This window comes from Trichosurus vulpecula, chromosome 7 (genome assembly GCF_011100635.1).
Source record: "Trichosurus vulpecula isolate mTriVul1 chromosome 7, mTriVul1.pri, whole genome shotgun sequence".
Lineage (NCBI taxonomy): Eukaryota > Metazoa > Chordata > Mammalia > Diprotodontia > Phalangeridae > Trichosurus > Trichosurus vulpecula.
Genome location: NC_050579.1, coordinates 116,094,025 through 116,114,698, shown reverse-complemented (window position 1 = coordinate 116,114,698; position 20,674 = coordinate 116,094,025). Strand labels below are relative to the sequence as shown.

The 20,674-nt window shown below is 35.3% G+C and overlaps 1 protein-coding gene across 1 annotated transcript in view; it reads left to right on the top strand.

The window, feature by feature from the left end:
* Positions 1-524: 524 nt before the first annotated feature.
* Positions 525-20,674, top strand: part of ADGRG6 (adhesion G protein-coupled receptor G6) — a 168,879-nt gene continuing 148,729 nt past the window's right edge. The window contains 1 exon segment of the mRNA XM_036768775.1: positions 525-624. Within this exon segment, the coding sequence (XP_036624670.1) occupies positions 525-624 (100 nt within the window).

Below are 20,674 nucleotides of genomic sequence, written 5' to 3'. Positions count from 1 at the left end.
GTTCATACTTTCAGGATCTAATTTAAGGGGAAAGAGACAACATACATAGAGTTGTGGCTTTTGTAAAATAGAAAATCTATTTATTTAAAATAATCCTTACCTATAGCCAGTTCTCATAGGGAAAATCTAAGTGACAAGTGAGGGTAACACACATCTTCCAACTTAGTCAGGTTTATGATGTTACTTTAAAAAAATTGCTGTTGATCACTAGAATGATTTTTACTTGTGTTATCTTGATACAGTCCAGCTTCTTCATACAGAAAAATTGTATATTGTTTCCTGTTGGAGAAAGACCAGTTTGATAATCTAGAAGGTGGGAGCCCGTGGCAGATAGAATGCACAGATTTTTTTTCCCTTTTGGCAGTTAGCAAACAGAAGACTAAAATTTAAGGTCCTTTAACAGAGCCTTACTTTTTATTAGAAACAAGTTTGATAAAAATTCTATTCCACAGCTTCTGCTAGAAACAGTTTCATAATTATTACTGCAACTAAGTGTCCTATTGCTGGCTTTCTTCCATCGCAGGATGTTTTACACAAGTCGAATGTGGAGCTGTCATTGGAAATGGAAGCTGCAGCCTCTTCTGGCCCTTCTTACTATATATGCTGTTTGTGTGCATCATTCAGGTAAATGGGGAATTTTCTGTTGTCAGTAAATATATCTTCCTTGGCCTACATTTTTCAAAGTTTAAAAATGATTCAAGTGAGATAATGTTAGTAGTGATATTTTGGTTACCTTGTGTCTTATTTTGTCAAAATGTTCCCTTTGCTGTCTGATAGATCCTTTCTCTTTCTTTTCAAGGAACCTTCTTTATCAGGTGAATGACCATTTCTTTGATCTTGATAATTTCTAAGTGTTTATGTTTCTTTAGAACTCTTCTTTATTAACTAGAATTCTAGATATATCTAGTTCATATTTTGTTGTTGAATGCCTGAAATTCTGATAAAGTACTCATTGTTCTTACTGTTCAAGGAAGTGTTTCATCCTGCTATTCTTTGCTTTTTAAGATTTCTATTGATGACAAGATTAAATGTATTATTTTGATACAATCACTATTTTGCAACAAAATAATAATTACTTTAGAAAAACAAAACATATATAGCTGGTATAAAATTCATACGATACATTGATATGGGAAAGCTAATGTTAAAACCATAGTAATTTTAGCATGTTCCAAAGTCTTTTTTTAATTGTTATTTTTGTTAGAAATTTTTGATCCTCAAGGCAAGATTCCTTACTTTTATTAAATTCCAGGTTCATTTTAGACAAATAATTGTATAAATGTGCTAATTAATGACTGATGAATGTTATTGATATTAAAAACTAAATTATGAATTACAACCTGTTTTTTGTCAGTTCAAACTGCATTATTTTTTTCATAAAAACTCTGTCTTTTCTCCTTGAAGAAGTGATTGTAATTTTCCAGATGGGTGGAATTAACATATCAGTTTCTTAAAACAAAAACTAAATTTTTATAGTTACATATTTATATTGCTTGGAATTTCTGGAAAGGTTATGTCAGTGCTGCATTTAAAGTCTGTATGTCAACAACAGGCTCTTCTGTATGTTTATAACTGATGCTTTGGAAGAAACAAAGAGATAATCTTGTGAAATGGCTCTTTCGCATAAAGAAAGTCTAGTTTTTATTTGCTGGGTAAATACTTTTTCCAAACGACAGAGCACAGAGAATTTTAGGAGTTTCAGCTACTTAGTTGGAAAATTCCCCAGCATTGTTTAATGGCTCCAAAGCAAAGCAAAACCTTCAGCAGACTTTTTTGCATATGTCTTTTTTCTCTTTTATGAGAAAGGCATTCTTTTAGTTACTTACTCCCTGTCAGTGAAGGGACAAAGCTTTCAAAAAGGGCAGAGAATTAAAAGTATATTGAATTTTTATAGCTCTCCAATTCTGGATTTTTCTTTGCTCATTAAAGGAGAGTTTAATGTATTTCAAAATTGATAAAAGTTGAGCTGTGAAACCACACATCAATTATGTGCTATGAATTCTGAAAATGAAAAATTATTTTCACCATACTTATATGGAGGAAGAGTTAGGAATTGTTTTTAATCACGCCAGCTTCCTTTACAACAAAGCAATAGATATGTTTTCATTTTAGTTTTGAACACATATCTTTAGAATTTTTCACTAGCCTTTCATCTGAATAAATAGAATGAGACATAATAATAGACTGAATCTTTTTTGTCTTTGATATGGTACATAACATCTGATAATTTTTTTACAAAACAACTTTAAAAATCAATTTTTGGAATATCCCTTGCTTTTACATAATCTCTGAAGAAAAAGCAGGGAGGTAACTTCTGATTTCTCTTCTTTGGGGCTAAGGTTAGTCATCATAATGTTGTATCATTCAGCTTCAGTTGTTTTGTTGCTGTTCTTACATTCTTGTGGTTGTTGCACATGTTGCTTTCCTGGTTCTGTTTAGTAACTTTGCATCAGTTCATATAACTTCTCATGTTTATCTGTGTCTATCATATTCATCAATTTTTCATTATGTTTGTATACCATGACTTTTCTAGCTAATCTTTCAAACAATGGGCAATGATTTTGTTTCCAATTCTTTGCCAATACAAAAAATGCTGCTCTAAATATTTTTATGTATATGGTACCTTTCTTTTTGTCATTAACCATACAGGAAACATAACTTACAGGGGAATATATGGGTCAAAGAATTTGGACATTTTGGTCACTTTCTTCATATATCTCCAAATTATTTTCTAGAATTATTGGACCAATTTGTAGTTCCACAAACAGCCTATTAGTGGGTCCATCTTTCTGCAACGCATCTAACAATGGTCATTTCTCAATGTTGTCATTTTTGTCAATTTCCTAGGTATGAGGTGAAATCCCATAACTATTTTAGGGTTATTTCATTTTTCTTTTGTATGCTCAGTGCCCAACACGGTGCTGGGCGTATAGTAAACACTTTTTGACTTGCATTTCTCTTGTTATTAGTGATTTGAAGCATTCTTTCATAAGGCTATTGATAGTTGGCAGTTCTTTTGAAAATTATTTATTCAATATCCTTTGAGCAGAGTTTTGCCTATTTCTGTTCGTCAACTCTTTATCTTAGATGTTAGACTTTTATCAGAATTTTTTGATAGAAAGATTTTTTCTGTCAGTTCACCGATTGCTCCTAGTTGCATTACTTTTGTTCACAAGACAGTTTTTTTCAATTTCATTGAAATTTTGTTTTTACTGTTGTAATTATCTCTATCTCTAGTTTTGTTAAGAATTCACCCCCTAGTCATAACTGTGAAAAGTAATTGATCTGGTTCTCTTTGATGTTTTCATGGTACGATATTTAATATTCAAGTCATGTTTCCATTTTTATTTTATTGTATGGTAGAGAATTTTAAACAACTTTTTAAATTTGCACAGTCATCATTTATGTAAGTTTTTTTAAAAATCACTTAAGTATTTTCTCATATATACACACATACATACCTACATATATGCTATATATCATTAATATTACACTTACAGATGTGTTTCACTTATGTCAAAAGATAACACAAGGAAAGTTTATTTTACAAAAAAATAAGATTATAGAAGTTTTCTTTCCATTATAAAAAGATCACAGAAGGACCCTTAGAGATCATCTAATCAAAACAGCTCATTTTATGGTGGAAAAACTGAGGCCAAGAGAATTGAAATGATCTTCCTAAAGTCACACAGATTGGAAATAGCAGAGCCAGGATTCAAATACTGCACCGTAGTGTGCAAATTCATTTCATGTAAAATAATCTGATGAATGACAAACATTTGATTTATATAAAGTTCTGAAAAACAGCATTGTTGAAAAATGATACTATATAGTTAACATAATTAACACTTCTGCCTATGTAGCACAAAGTACCTTCCAAAATTTTCCTATTTTGATCCCTATAGGTAATCAATTTGGAGAATTCAGGCCCTGAAGGTAATTTTGGAGCCTGAACCCTAGGTTAGCTATTGATCTCTATTAATTACATTACTTACGTAATTACCAAGTCTCTACTTCACTTTTGGTTTTACAGACCTTTTTTGGTAGCATGGTTTAGGGGCGAGACTGCATGGTGTATTAGGAAGAGCATTAGTCCCAGCTCTGCCACTGTCTATGTGATCTTGCTAATGCTTCTTCCCATTAATTAGGTCATCAACAAATTAAACATTTTGACCTAAGCAATATCTAAGGTTTTTTTTTAATTCAAAGGGTCTGACAATATGCAAGCTAACAATTCCCCACCTGGCAGTAACCCTTTGAACTTCTCCATCATGCCCTCACGCTAGTACCTTCCTGTCAACTAAATGCATTAATTTCAGTCATTGAACCAGGTAAAGATGGCAGCTGGGTCAACCATCTCTTCATTTCCCACCTGGCAGCATTGTTTGGACTTCTCCATTCTGGCTAGTACCTTCCATTCCTACCTCACCCTTATCAACTTCCTTTTCTTTGTTCTTCCTCTCCATTAGATTGTAATTTTCTGAGGGCAGGAACCATCTTTTCTTTTCATATTTGTACCCATGCTAAACACAATGCCTGATGCGTAGTATGCACTTAATATATGTTTGTAGACTGACTGACTTAAGTCAACTTTGAAGTTTGGTTGCATGTATGATCCTTACTGCTTGGTCATCTTTTTAATCAATGATGACACATGAATCTACTCTGCAGTAAAACCTTAAGCATTCTGACTGTTAATATAACCAGTAGCCTCAGATAGAAAAGGATTAAGTTCATAAATTAATAGATTCTGAAGTTTCAGATAACTTGTGAAGTTGTAGATTTTTGATATTAAGACTCGTCAGTCAGTATTTATTGAAATAGTTGAGGGGAGATAAACTATTAAACAGGTTTCTCCCACTTTTCTCAGGAGATAAGTTCATAATTCAATGCGAGAAACCAACTTTCTGTCTGTCAGTTAACAAATATAACTTTAAACAATGACTAATAACCCCAATTACCTCTGAGGGCAAGTGAAATAATTGGAATCAGGAGGAAAATCTTAAATGTTTTCCATAATATTAAAAAGGAAAACAACATTGAAAAATTTCAGAACTCTAATCAATGAAGTGACCAATCATGGTTTCGGAGGACTTGATGGCAAAGTGTGCCTCTCAGCTCTCAGCAGAGAGATGGTGGACAGTGGGTATGGAATGAGGCATACATTTTTCAGACATGGCAAATGTGTTCATTTATCTTGCTTGACTATACTATTTTTGTTACAAGGGAAAGTTCTATCAAAGCCTGAGGTGCTCAAGTATCATTAGGAAGTGATAGTGATTTAAGAAAAGAAAATAAGATCACTAAACATTAGAAAAGAAAAAAAAAACCTCTGAAAGCCCAAAGTGGGTCTTATAGATTATAAAGGAGAGAGGATTATAGAATTTAAAAAATTAGTCATTTAGATGTTACCCTGCTCATCTCTTGAAAGTTTGTAGTTAAAGCACACACAGAGTTTAAAAAAATTCCTTCTTAAGAATCTGTCAATAGATATTTCATGTCCTAACTTCTTTTATGTGGCCTGACAGATCATAGCTGTGAAGATGCTAGTGATATCTCAGGCAGACAGAAGTTTATGATTTCAAGTAGAGCGGGAAACAACCAGTAGGAGCCAACAAATTCCTAAGCAACAAGGATCCTGTTTCCACACAGATATCCTTAGTAATAAGCACTGAGGGAGGTGCCCCCTTTCCCTCCAGAAGATCGATGATATCAGCAGATTATTTCAAATCTGAATGTTGTTCTGTTTTCCATGACACATCAACAGTTGAAACAGGGAAATGTGTATATTTGAGAGTGCTGCTTGAACTTTGTTATTCATATAGTAGCTCAGAGAAAAGCTGGATTATCATAGGCCAGGTACTCTGACTGAAAAAAATGAATCCAGATGTTATGGATATTTTTTTTTCTCTTGAACAGATCTTAGCATTAATTTTTTTACTGTCAACACCACACTGTGTTGGTATATATTTAAATAACTTAACAAAAATGACTTAAGTCATAAATACCTCTAGTTATTGAGTCATTGATCAAAGTGCTCCTAAAATTATAGCAAAATGGTGTGATTATATTATCGTAGTTGAAGTTCCAGTTTGAGTATTCTTTGGCATATCATTATATACACCATTCAAATGAATGTTGAAGTACTTGAAGAACTTTCAGCACCTGTGCTATCTCAGTCCTGAAATGTTTCCAGCCTGGGGACTGATACTTAAATGTCTGGTTTCTTCTTAATGTTCCTTGGGTTGAATCATTGAATCTTATAACTGAAAAAGGGACTTTGAAGATCATCTAATACAACTCACTGATGTTATAGATGAGGAAACTGAGTTCCAGAGAGGTGAACTGTCAACTGAAGTGTCAAGTCATAGAATAATTACCTAAACTAAACTTAAATAGTGCTTCTTTGAAAAAATATCTCAGAAAATATCTCTTTGGTATGATTTGGAACAATGGCAGTGAAACCTGTAAGATGAAATATAACAGGGATAAATATAAATTCCTATACTGTGGTTCAAAAATTCATTTGTGCAAAAATAGATTGAAGCAGCCCTGGCTGGACAGCAGTTAATTTGAAAAAGAGCTAGGAATTATAGTTGATCAATAGTGGTGGCAATTCTGTAGACAGCATACAGGACAATATTTTATATGCTGTTCACTTCTACAATCATTTCTCTTCAAAAACTTTTTAAAAATTGGCATTATATTTGCTTACATTATGTCTTCCCTCCACCTTTCCAAAAGCAAATACATTTACACAAAACCTTTATAGTTTATAGACTCGCACCTTGGAGAATTCTAGACTTATGGTAGCTATTGTAAGATAAATGCTATACTGGTCTTAATACAAGTATCACTTCAACCCCTGTACCCTAACTTTGACTTTTATGGAAACTTAGTAGAGTCTACAGTCAATGTTATTTTTCAGTACATACCCATTTTTCTCTCTTTCAAATAGATTTCATTATAAGGATGTGGTCCATGTTTAAGGACAACCTATATTTCAGATAAATGGTAATTTCCCCCTAGAGGAACCTTTGAAGGCTTGGTCAGAAGTTATAATGTTAGGATCTCTTTAAACAAAAAGAGTAATTCATGTTTCTTCCACTCTCCTTACTAAGTCTCAATGATATTGATTCTGTGATAACTAAGGATTATAGCCAAGAGGGGATAGGGACAGTAAAAGGTTTGTACATTTCCTTGCCCAAAACAGAGAAGATTGAAGTGGCTGGGAGGTTTGAAAAGTGAGAGAGAAAAGAATATGCATTAATCTTCAAGTCAGCTATAAGGTTATGAAAGTATCCTTCTTTGCATCCATTGCCATGAGAAACCCACCTGAAAAGAAAATTAATTTTTCTGGAGACATGGTAATATGTAACTGCATTCAGATTAGTTTCATTGACATTGCCTCACTATTTTCTGGAAATATTAACCATAATGAGGTCCATTCTACTATCACCCCATAGGTAAGAACTGTCTTTCTAGTCTTGGAAGGTATTTCAAAGTTTTTGAAGTGATAGCAAATTGTGTCTGGAAGTACTTACTTTTACATCTTATGTAATGTTAGACATTTATTTTCCTCTAGAGAAATCCTATCTGATGCCTTGTCCTGGTATGGGCCACAGTTTCTCTGTGTGTAGAGTATGTAAGGTCTGATAGGTTGTACTAAATTAGAAAAACTTTGGATATGGTGTCCATGATGAACAATGGATTTTGGTTTGTGTGGCTCCTAATATAGCTCAGTGCAAAATGACTTGTCACTAGAAGCTTCACTCCTTGAGGTTTTAGTTGTTTGTGAAAGCCCATGAGATGTACAAAAACAGAAAATAGTTTTCAGCCCTGGGTGGCCCTCTTTTGTTCTTACATTATCAGTGGCATGAAATAAAGGAGGCTTAATCTATACCTGGAGTACATTTACTGCCAGTGATCCATGCCTCACACCCCTAAACTTCCGAGTGATTCATACCTGAACACATCCTATTCACCCACAATACACGCTGACTCATATTCCCCTAGCAGACCCATGTTCCTCTGTATCCATTTTTTTTCCTCACTGACTCATACTGTCATCATTCTAAGCACATCACTAATTCTCCATCCATACTCTATTCTCTAGATAATGTGTATCCTATGTCAATTCCATCAATTATTGGCATACTGTAGGGCCACTAGCTTTGGGGGGTCCACATTCTCTTTTCCTTTCATCCATAACCCTTCTATTTGTATCCTTGATCCCATCTTCTATACCCTCTATGAGTTAGCCTTTTCGATGATGCCCTCTTTCCACATTTTAATCTCTCTTTACAGACTGGCTCTTTCCCTATGTTTTCTAAACATGCTTAGATCTCCCTTTAAAATATCTTCATTTGATCCTACTATTCCCTCAAACTATTGACCAATATTCTCTTTCCTTTTACAACCAAAGTTTTATAAAGAACTTTCTATGCTCATTGTCCCCACTCTCTCCTTTCACATTCATCTCTCAATTTCTTGTAGTCTGGCTTTTTAACCTCATCTCTCAAATGAAATGCTTTCTCCAATGCTACCAGTGATTTCTTAATTGCCAGAACCTATGGTGTTTTTGTCAGTTCTCATCCTATTTGACCTGTCTTGACACTATTGGCAATTGCTTTCATCTCCCTTTACTGATGCAGATTGGTGACTCATCTGTTACTTAGCATTTTAAAGAATTACTTGAATCACTGAGAGGTTAAGGGACTTTGCCTGTCTCCCATAGCTAATATTTGTCAGAGGAAGGACTTGAACCCAGGGCTTCCTAACTCCAGAACTTTTTGACTTCTGACTCTTCTGTTCACTGTGTCATGCTGCCTCTCTCAAGGAGAATAGTACAAATATTATTATCTTTGTTTCAGAAATGAGGAAATGGAAATTCAGAGATTAAAAAATGTCATACTGAAGGTCACATAGATAAAACACACTAGATCTGGGGTAAAACCCTAATAGTAGACATCTCAACACTTTCTTTCTTGCAAAAGAGGGAAGGCACTAGATACAGAGCACTAATAAAAAAATAAATTGGCTGTATCTGAATGGACAGAAAACCAACAGCTACAGACGAAGCAGTCATTTTAGAATCAGCTGTGTGTGGGCAATCAGCTGCTCAGAGTGAAAGTTAAAGTAAATGCTAAATTATAAGAAAGATAAAAGCAGAGCCAAGATGGCAGATTGGGGCAGCCACCCAGCTAAACTCTCCCAGTATTCCCCTCTAAACAACTTTAAAATAATGCCTCAAATCAAATTTTGGAGCAGCAGAGCCAACAAAAGTTTGAGGTGAGACATCTTTCTATCTTCAGAAAACTTAAAAGGTCAGAAGAAGTCCTTTATGGCACTGGTGTGGAACCCTGTATGGAGCCCATGAATACAGTGATGGCAACGGTGGCCTCAGAAGCAGCAGTGGCTTGAGGAGCTCTCAGCTAAGAGATGATGAGGAGGGTCAGACAACTGGTCAGAAAGAGCTCACAGAGGACCTTTTGCTGGCAATGAGTACAGTTGATGCTGAATGGCAACTCTTTTGACCCATACTCTGTTCTAGGTTGCAGTTTCAGGTTAGAGAGAAGTGTTAGGGGTTGATAACAAGGAAGCAAGGGCCTGATCATAGTACCAAGAGAAAGAGAATGCTAGCACCTATGGCTGCAGGGGCCTCTTCATGATTAAAGACCAGAATACAGATGAGAAAAGCAGTGACCACACCTCTCCCAGGATCGCACAACCTTGGAAGTACCAAAAACCTGCAGAACCACAGAACTAGCCCTGCAAATAAGAGCACAAAAAGTCTAAGACTTGGGAGAATACATCATCGCTCCCAGGTAAACAGAACCCACCTTTAATATAGAGTTGAAAGTCAAGAAATAGGCTGGAAAATGAGCAAAGACTCCCCCTCTCAAAAATAAAAAAGAATACAGTGGCAGGGAAGATCAAGACATAAATCAAAAGGAGATGCTTTAAATAACTATTGATTAGAGAAATGTGAATTAAAAAACTTTGAATGAACATCTCATACCTATCAGAAATGACAAATACTAGAGGGGATGAGGGAAAAAGAAGTACACTGGTAGGGAAATGAACTGGTCCAGCCATTCTGGAGAACAATTTGGAACTGTGCATACCCTTTGACCCAACAATACCAGAACTAGGTCTGTATCCCAAAAAGATTGAAGAAAAAGGAAAAGTACCTGTATGTACAAAAATATGTATAGCAGCTCTTTTTGTGGTGACAAAAAACAATGTGGAAACAACTGTAAAAACGCATCAGAGAAAAATGTTACTTGGACCCAAACCCAATAAGAATTCCTAAAAGAGTTAAAGAAAGACTTTCATATAGGAAAAAATGTGAAAAGAAATCAGAGTGATGTAAGAAAATTGTGAAAAGAGAACTAACAGCTTGTTTTTTAAAAGGGCACAAACATACTGAAGAAAATAACATTAAAAAAAACCAAGAATTGTAGTAATGGCAAAAGAGGAACAAGAATTCCCTGAAGAGAAGAACTTCTTAAAAAGCAGAAGTGGCCAAATGAAAAAAGAGCTACAGAAGCTCACTGAAGAAAATAATTTTTTAGAAAAATTGGAATTAAAAAAAATGGAAGCTTAATGACTCCATGAGATGTTAAGAAACAATAAAACAAAGTCAAAAGAATGAGAAAATGTGAACTATCTCATCAGAAAACAACTTACCTGGAAAATAGATTTAGGAGAAATAATTTGAGAAATGTTGGACTACCTGAAAACCATGATCAAAGGAAGAGCCTCAATATCATATTTCAAGAAATTATCAAGGAAAACTGCCCTGCTGTCTTAGGGCAAAATAGAATTTGCCAATCACCTCCTAAAAGAGATCCCAAAATGGACACTCTCAGAAATACTATAGCCAAATTCCAGAGCTCCCAGGTCAAAGAGAAAATACTTCAAGCAGGCAGAAAGAAACAGTTCAATAATTGTGGAATCACAATCAGGATTACACAAGATTTAGTGGCTTCCATGTTAAAGAAGAGGATGGTTGGGAATATGGTATACCAGAATGCAAATGAGCTAAGATTACAAACAAGAATAACCTACCCAACAAAACTGAGTGTAATCGTTCAGGGGAAAAATACACATTTAATGAAACAGAGAACTTTCAAGCAATCCTGATGAAAAGACCAGAATTGAATAGAAAATTTGAAATTAAACACAATACTCAAGAAAAGCATAAAAAGGTAAACATGTAAGAGTAATCATAAGGGACTCAATAAACTGCTTACATTCCTATATAGGAAGAAATACTTGTAACTCCTGAGAATTTTATCATTTTTAGGGCCATAAAAAGGAGTTTATGTAGACAGAGAGCATGGTTGTGTTTCACTTATGTTAGAAGGATCTCTAAAAAAAGAAGGGGTGAGAAAAAGAGATGCACTTAGAGAAGGGAAAGGGAGAAGGTGGAGGAAAATTTCTCACATAAAAGAGGCATGCAAAAAAAAAGAGATTTTACAATGGGGAGGAAAGGGGATGGGGTAGCAAGCAATGCTTGAACTTCACTCTTTTTTTAAAATTTATTTAATATTTTTAGTTTTCAGCATTGATTTTTACAAGAGTTTGAATTACAAATTTTCTCCCCATTTCTACCCTCCCCCCCACTCCAAGATGGCATATATTCTGATTGCCCCATTCCCCAGTCAGCCCTCCCTTCTGCCACCCCACTCCCTCCCATCCCCTTTTCCCTTACTTTCTTGTAGGGCAAGATAGATTTTTATGCCCCATTGCCTGTATATCTTTTTTCCTAGTTGCATGCAAAAACTTTTTTTGAACATCTGCTTTTAAAACTTTGAGTTCCAAATTCTCTCCCCTCTTCCCTTCCCACCCACCCTCCCTAAGAAGGCAAGCAATTCAACATAGGCCACATGCATATCATTATGTAAAACACTTCCATAATACTCATGTTGTGAAAGACTAACTATATTTTGCTTCTTCCTATCCTATCCCACTTTGTTCAATTTTCTCCCTTGACCCTGTCCCTTTTCAGAAGTTTTTACTTTTGATTACCTTCTCCCCGATCTGCCCTCCCTTCCATTGTCCCCCCTTTTTTATCTCCTTCCTCTTTCTTTCCTGTGGGGTAAGATACCCAATTGAGTGTGTATTTTATTCCCTCCTCAAGTCAAATCTGATGAGAGCAAGATTCACTCATTCCCCCTCACCTGCCTCCTCTTCCCTTCCTATAGAATTGCTTTTTATTGCCACTTTTATGTGAGATAATTTACCCCATTCTATCTCTGTCTTTCTCCCTCTTTCAATATATTCCTCTCTGATCCCTTAATTTGATTTTATTTTTTTAAGATATTATTGCTTCATATTCAGTTCACCCTGTGCCCTCTCTCTCTCTCTCTCTCTCTCTCTCTCTCTCTCTCAGTGTGTGTGTGTGTGTGTGTGTGTGTGTGTATGTGTTATATGTATATTTCCTTCAGCTACCCTTCTACTGAGGTCTCATGAATTATACACATCATCTTTCCATGTTGAACCTCACTCTTATCAGAATTTGGTTGAAAGAGGGAAGGCAATGGTTAAAAATAAAATGTAATTTTGAGGATGGACAGGATAAAAAGAAAGAGAGAAGAAACAAGAAAATTAGGAGAGAAATACACCATTAGTAATGATGACTGTAAGTGTGAGTGAGACTTACTTGAAACAGAAAGATACATATAGAATTAAAATAAAGGGTTGGAGCAGAATCTAATATGCCTCAGCTGATGTAAAAAAGGTAGAGATATCAATCATGATCTCAGAGAAAGCAAAAGCAAAAAGACACCTAATTAAAAGAAATAATCAGGGAAACTATGTTATACCAAGTGATACCATAGACAATGAAGGAGTATAAAAAATTTACAGCAAGTTTCTCTGATGAAGACTTCATTTCTCAAATATATACTGAGTATATAACTGAAATTTATGAAATTAAGAGCCATTCATTAATTGACAAATGGTCAAAAGATATAAACAAGCAGTTTTCAAAAAGAAGAAATTAAAACCATATATAGTTACATGAAAATGCTCTAAATAGCTATTGATTAGAGAAATGCAAATTAAAAAACTTTGAAGTAACATCTTATACCTATCAGAAATGACAAATAATAGAGGGGATGAGGGAAAAAGAAGTACACTGGTGGGGAAATGAATGTGTCCAGCCATTCTGGAGAACAGTTTGGAACTGTGCATACCCTTTGACCCAACAATGCCACAACCAGGTCTGTATCCCAAAAAGATCGAAGGAAAAGGAAAAGTACCTGTATGTACAAAAATATGTATAGCAGCTCTTTTTGTGTGGCAAAGAATTGGAAATTAAGGGGATGCACATAAATTGAGGAATGGCCAAACAAATTATGGCGTATAATTGTGATGGAGTACTGTTGTGCTGTGGGAAATGATAAAGGGAATGGCTTCAGAAAAACATGGCAAGACCTATGTGAACTGATGGAAAGTGAAGTTAGAAGAACCAGGATCGCTGTGCACAATATCAGCAATATTGTAATGATAATCAACTGTGAAAAACTTGGCTGCTCTGATCAATGCAATCATCAAAGACAATCCCAAAGGAATTATGATTAAAAAATGCTATTTTCCTCCAGAGAGAGAACTGATGAACTCTTGAGTGCAAATTGAGGTATAATTTTCTCACTTTATTTTTCTTGCTTTTTAAAAATATGGCTAATATGAAAATATGTTTCGCATGACTTCACATGTATAATTGATATCATATTGCTTGCCTTTTTAGTGGGTGTGGGAGGGGGAAGAAGGGAGGGTAAGAATTTGGAACTCAAAATTTAAAAAGAACAGAATGTTAATAATAAATAAATAATAGTAGAGTAACATTTTTAAAAGAAACAATAAAGATGATGAGATGCTCATTACAGTATTTCCTTCCTAAACTGTTTCACCAAATTGTCAACTCTGAAAAAATGGAAGTGGGGAAAATGAGAATATAAAGAGATTGACTATACTGCCATTTCTCAGAGAAGCTTAACTGATGCTAAGCAGTTACCCTAATAAGAGTAGTAAAGAGGACAGAAAGCACTTCAGCCAGAAAACACAATCTCCTTGCCAAGTAGAAAGGCATAGCAGCCAAGGGCAATACTGATTTAGAGTACATGCTTGTTTGCAAAACATTACCAAGGAGTATGACTGAAAACTACAAGCAATATAACCTTGCAAAAATTTTTTGAAAAGCAATTGAGGAGAAAATTAACCTGCAGACAGCTTAGTGTGCAATCCAGTTAAGAAAGATGATCCCAGAAGAGATTAAAGCACATGTTAATGAAACTGGAAGGAGGACAACAAAGAAATGTGACTGAGAACAGTTCTGCTTATAGCACTAAATTTTTGTAGTAATAAGTTCTCATTAGCAGTGATACTGAAACCCACTAATTCTGGTTCTATGATCAAAGTACCCAATGGACTAGACAAATAAATTACAAAGGCACTTAAGGTAAAGTCAGGAGGAGTAGCTGGATGTAACCAAATAAATACAAAAGAAATATCTATGGAAGCAATATTAGAGGTATTCATAAATTGATTTTTAAGATAATTCAAGGATGGTAGGATCCAAAATTAATGGGAAAAAATAGTAAATAGTTCCCTAACCAAAACAGATGCAACTAAGGAGATATGAGTAACTATAGGTCTATAGTTGTGCTTTCTTGTGCATACAAAACATCAAAATGTTCCGTAATGATATCTTCAATGAAAACATGAGAAACAGACTTACACAAAAACTTTCTACGGTGAAGTGTTTTTTATAGTAACATGACTAATTGAGAGGCATAGAGAAGATAAGGTACCATTGTTTTTAACTGATGTTTTTTTAAAAAATGCATTTGTCTTATAGAATAAGAGGAATTTTTAAATGTTCTCAAAATCTCAAATTCATATTCAAATGGATTATGATGTTTTCCTCAATACAAGCCTTCTGTGTTTCATGGATTTCCAGGGCCAAAAAAAAATCACCAGGTGCCTCTCTGTAGGTTATGAAAATAAATTAAGTCTGTTGCTGGAGCCATACTGGAAATTTCCAAAATGGTAGAACATGTCAGAGCTTATGCTTTCCTATACATTAAAATTATCCACTTTCTGACATATATGAAGACAGAAGTAATTTTGTTCAATTACCTTCTGACTAAAGACACAAGGTCGATACATTTACCTAAGGTTTTAAACTCTTTTCATGGACAGTGTTCATTTCTATGTCTAAACAATAACAGCAAAATGATTCCCTATATGTGTTTAAGGTTTTCCAATAACTTTATTTGTAGGTGAAGTGCTAATTTTGTTCATCTTGGAATTCTATAGAGGCTTCCATGAAAATTTGTAATAATGAAAAGTGATTGAATTCAACTCAAACTGCAAAAAGAAATGCATATATTGCTCAGGTGGTGAAGCTAGATGGGGAACCCCTTGAGTAGTTCATCTGTCTGTTATCTGTCTATTGATCTATCTACACACACGCACACACACACACACACACACACACATCCTAGACAACTACAGACAGTGAGCTAGATCCAGAATTAAGTAGGAGCAGATTAGATTGGATTGCATTTGAAAAATCATGTAATACTTCCCAGGATTTTGAACTATTTGCTGCCACAAAAGCCTATATCTTTTATAACCATATTCTTCCAGTAACCCTACATGATTTCAGTGCATGGAATGCCATGATATTGGGAGCATCAAAATGACAGACAACCCAAAGAGCACTGGAGAGATTCATGGTATACATAGATAAGCTTCATTACTTCATCACATGATAAGTGGCCTAGAATATATTACCCAGGATACAGATGATTAGAAGAGTAGGTGGGCTTGCTCATGAAAATAAAATAAGAGACTACAGATGGACAATTGAGTGGTATATTGATGGCTTGTAGATAATAAAAGGATAAGAAGATGATGTTTTCTATGTAAGGATTATGAAAAGACAAAAAAAACACTCAGAATGAGGAGTAATGGAGAATTTCCAATTCATGCCAACCTAAGGAGTTCCCACATTAATAAAACATGGATCCACCAAAGTACACAGTAGCATTAGCACTAATAGTACTTAAAAAATATCCAAGACTCATATTTTTGAATGAATTCCTGCCTCAGAATAGTGATAATGACATTACATTTTGATCAGCTTGTTGAAATTCCCTGAAATTCCCTGAATAGTATGTAAAACTATTCCAATATCATGCTTTTCTTAAGATAAATCATACTTAGTATAGCAGAATAGAAACATACTTTAACAATTAAAATAGCTTTTCCAAAAATTGCAGAATTTATTTTAAGCAACATTGTCAGTGGCCTGCTGTATTTCATCATGAACTGTCTATGTTTTGGAACTTATTATTTGTCTTACACATGAAAGGGAGACCATCAGATAAAGTGCTCAGATGAAAAAAATAATATTCAAATTAGTCCCCCTGCACTCTTACTTTGTTATTACATGCCTTACATGATATAGTGCCCAGTTGATAGAAGGAATTAATAAATAGATTGAGTTTCTTGCAATCTCATTTTGTTCTCTTATCTTACTTGTCATTCTTAACTTTTAATTGTCATAGCTTATTTTAATAAAACTTGAATAATCAATGCCACTGTTTTGAGCAAAGTCCTGCATAAATAAGTTAATATGCTCATAATACTATATCCTCAAATATCACCTTTATAGGCATAAAAGACAGCACTTTGCCTAGCCTAAATATTGCCCTGACAGGTACTGGTCTTTATAAAACTTCATTCATTCTTCCTTAATATAGTATTCAAATAAGAGTTTAGCCCTACAGACAGTTCCTAATGATACTGTTATCTCTGGTTGAACACTTTCCTTATTTAAAATCTCTACCTATTAAGCAATTTAACATTCTATGTTAACATTAATTTAACTAATTAATTTAATTAATGAATTTAATATTCTTCTACTTGTCTTATTAACCATGTATGCCTTGCCAAACCCTAACCCTGTATCTACTCCCACTATCTCTTTTGCTTCTATTCATGTGCTATGCTAAATTGAGTCTGCTGCAGATTTATCCCCCTTGATCTCATTTGGACCCTTAATACAAGAAATCTTTTACTCCTTCATAGTTGATTCTCTATTACCCTACACCCAGATGCTGTTCCAAACCTCTTCTCTTCTCAAATATTCCAAATAATTTTTTTCTCTAGTGTTCTCATAAGACCTCTTCTCATAGAGGTCTTCCAAGAAAATAAAGGCCACTTGCTTTGAACTCCAGTTCTCAAAGCCCTCTCTGGCATTGTCTCCTATTTTTTCCTTGACTTCGGTTTCCAGTAAAGAGTTGGATATTCACTTCTACAAGTACTCTTTATCCCACCCCTTCCCACCTCCTCCAGCAAACTGCCCTCTCAGTCATCTTCCTACTCTAATCTTTAGTTTATCTCTCTACTTCCTTCCTTGCTGCCTATAAACATGTATCTCTTAAGCTAAAAAAATCCCTCACATGATCTTCTCATCTCTTCAAGCTATGAATGAAGAAATAAATTAATAAGACATTTATTAAGCACTTACTACTTGCAAAGCACTATTCTAAATGTTGGATATACAAATAGAAAAGTAAGGCCTTCTTTGTTTTCAAGGTGCTCACATTCAAATAAAGGAGACAACAATATGGTTTCAGCTACAAGTCCTTTGCAAAGGTCCCATGGTTCTTAAAATTCAATATTGTTTCATTATGTCAGTATTCTGAACACCTGAAACAGTTCCTTGTACATAATAGCCTCAATAAATATTACATCTTGATTGATTACAAATGCTTTATCAATTTGACATCATAACTTTGTCTAAAAGTGAGTATGGCAGAGACTAGGAGTTCTCTGACTAGTGATTTAGGGGACCGTAGCAATGGTTTTGGAAAAAAAGAAAAGATTTGACTTTGGGGAAGGAAAGATCTTTAACTCAGTCTTTTAGGGTTCTTTTCTTGTAAGTTCGGGATTTTGGAGAGTTTGAGCTCCAAGTACCTTACACTGGAGCATTGTGAAGAAGTGATCTCCACCCCTTCCTGAATTCTCTAAATCAGGCCAAGCATGCCAATTGCCTCCTGGCTGGCTCATCAGAGGATCAACATTAACTTTTTATTTGAACTGTTAATCTCATCTCTCTTCAGACTGGTAATTAAAAAATCTCTTACTTGTAGTCTATGACCACAAAAAATTCTGTTATGACACTGATGAAGACCTCATATCTCAGTAAACAATAAAGTTTGTTTATTACCCTGTGGGTCTGGCTATGTTGACATATGGTATTTGCCTTTCAGATTGGTGATTCTTGATGTTTATAACAACAGAAATCAATACATTTTTATTTTTTATTTGACTGTTACTTCCTATTGTCTGAACTGGTTACAGATTTACTTTGTAGGAGTATAAGAATACATTTTCCATCATGTGAATGACAGCGATACTTATAGGAGATGTCATAATGTTGGAGCTTGTAGTTTCTAATAAATGTGGAATGAAATTTACTCCTGTTCTATAAGCAATGTGCTTTAAATTATTCTTGTAAATGGGGTGCATTTGTGCTGAACATTGACCATCTTTTGCTCAAACTACCTCTGACTAATGTCAGGAATTTCGGAGTAAAAGAATTCTTGAAAGATCAGGAAAGGTTAAATGTAGAAGGTGGTGCTTGGACTTAGTTTTGATGGAAACGGGAAATTCTAAGAAAGAGTGAGGAAGGAAGCAAGTTAACATGCAAGCAATTATTAAGCTCTTGTTAAGCACTGTACTAAACAAATACAAATACAAGGAAAAAAGAAAGTCGATCCCAGTCCTCAAGAAGCTATCTTGGAATGGGGGAAGATAGCATACCCTAGAGCTCTGAAAGGACAGCTAGATAGAGTGCCAAATCTGGAGCCAGAAGACTCATCTTCGAGAGTTCAAATCTGGCCTCAGACACTTACTAGCTGTGTGACCTTGGGCAAATCACTTACCCCTGTCTGCCTCAGTTTCATCATCCAATGAACTGGAGAAGGAAATGGCAAAGCACTCTAGTATCTTTGCAAGGAAAACCCCAAATAGGATCACAAAGAGTCAGGCAACTGAAAAATGACTGAACCACAACAACAGAGCTCTGAAAAGCTAAGGGCATGATTTGAAGTCAGGAATCTAGGAAGAGGGCTGGAGGGATATGAAAGCCAGCCTGAGCACATCCACAAAATGGATGCTCCAGCGGGAGCCTGCAGTGTGACCCTACAGTGGGCTACTCCAAGTTGAGAAAGTCGAAGGGATAGTCGAATGTTCCAGAGCAAGGAGACACTATACCTGAGGGAAGTTCCAGGATGAAACATCATGGTTTAGAAAATTGGGAGCCACAAAGTAAGGCCAAGAGGGAAATGTATTCTTAGTATGTCGTTGTTTGTTGTTCAGTCTTTTAAGTTGTGTCTAACTCTTCCATCACCACATTTGGGGTTTTCCTGGCAAAGATGCTGGAGTGGTTTTTACCATTTCCTTCTCCAACTCATTTTACAGATGACAAACTGAGGCAGACATGGGTAAGTGATCATTGAGCTATTAAGTGTCTGAGGCCAGATTTGAGCTCTCTAAGATGAGTCTTCCTTCTTTAGGCTTGGCACTCTATCCACTGGGCCACCTAGCTGGCCCATTCTTCATATGGGGAATATTCTATACAAAAGCGTGGAAGTGGGAGATGAAGCATGCTGTGTGAGAAATAGTAAGACAGCCAATTTTGCTGAATGTGTGAAAGGAGTAATTTATATAATTGTAATCATATAATTATATATTATATATAAATTATATTATTTATATCTACGTTAAATATGTAATAAATTTATATCAAATGATTATAAATAAACAATACATTTATACTAATTATAAATAAATATATGCAAATTATATAATATATAATAAATTATATAAATGGGAAGATAGGGTGCGGCCAGGTTGTAAAAAGCTTTAAATGCCAAAGGGAGGAATGTGTATTTGATCTTAAGGGGAATAGGGCTTCATTGACCATTAGAATTTATTGACTTGTGGAAGAGGCACTGAATGTGGAATTAGGAAACCTGGCTTCCAAGCCCAGATTGTTTGCCTCCTGTGCTGCAATAGGCAGGTCATTTTATTTCTTTAGGGGTCTTAGTTTCCTTATATATAAAAAGGGAGAGTTAGACTAGATTTTTGTTTTTACTGAACCTATGATTTTTGTTGGTATGGGGAACTCACAGTAAACTCCCTCTGCCAATGCAGCTTGGCACCATTCTGCAACTTATCCTCTTAGAGAGATCTGTGGGACATTTACAGAGTTTATGTGAGTTGTCTAGGGACGAACAGCCACCAGTCACAAGCAAAACTTGGCCCTCAGGTTTTCTTTTTTCTTTTTTTGGTGGGGGGGAGGCAGTCTGGGTTGGCTGTCATGTCCAGTGTCACACAGCTGGTATGTGTCTGAGGCCAATTTGAACTCATGTCCTCCTGCCTCCAGGACTGTTGCTCTATCCACTTCACCACCTAGCTTCCCCAAACCTCAAGTTTTTCTTGACTTTGGGGCTGGCTCCTCTATTCACTTCTCTGTGCTGCTTCTCCAGACCAAATCATAAGATCATGTAGCTGAATCCTCTCATTTTTTGGATAAAGAAACTGAGACCCAGAGCAGTGAGAATGACTTAATTTCAAGAAACAT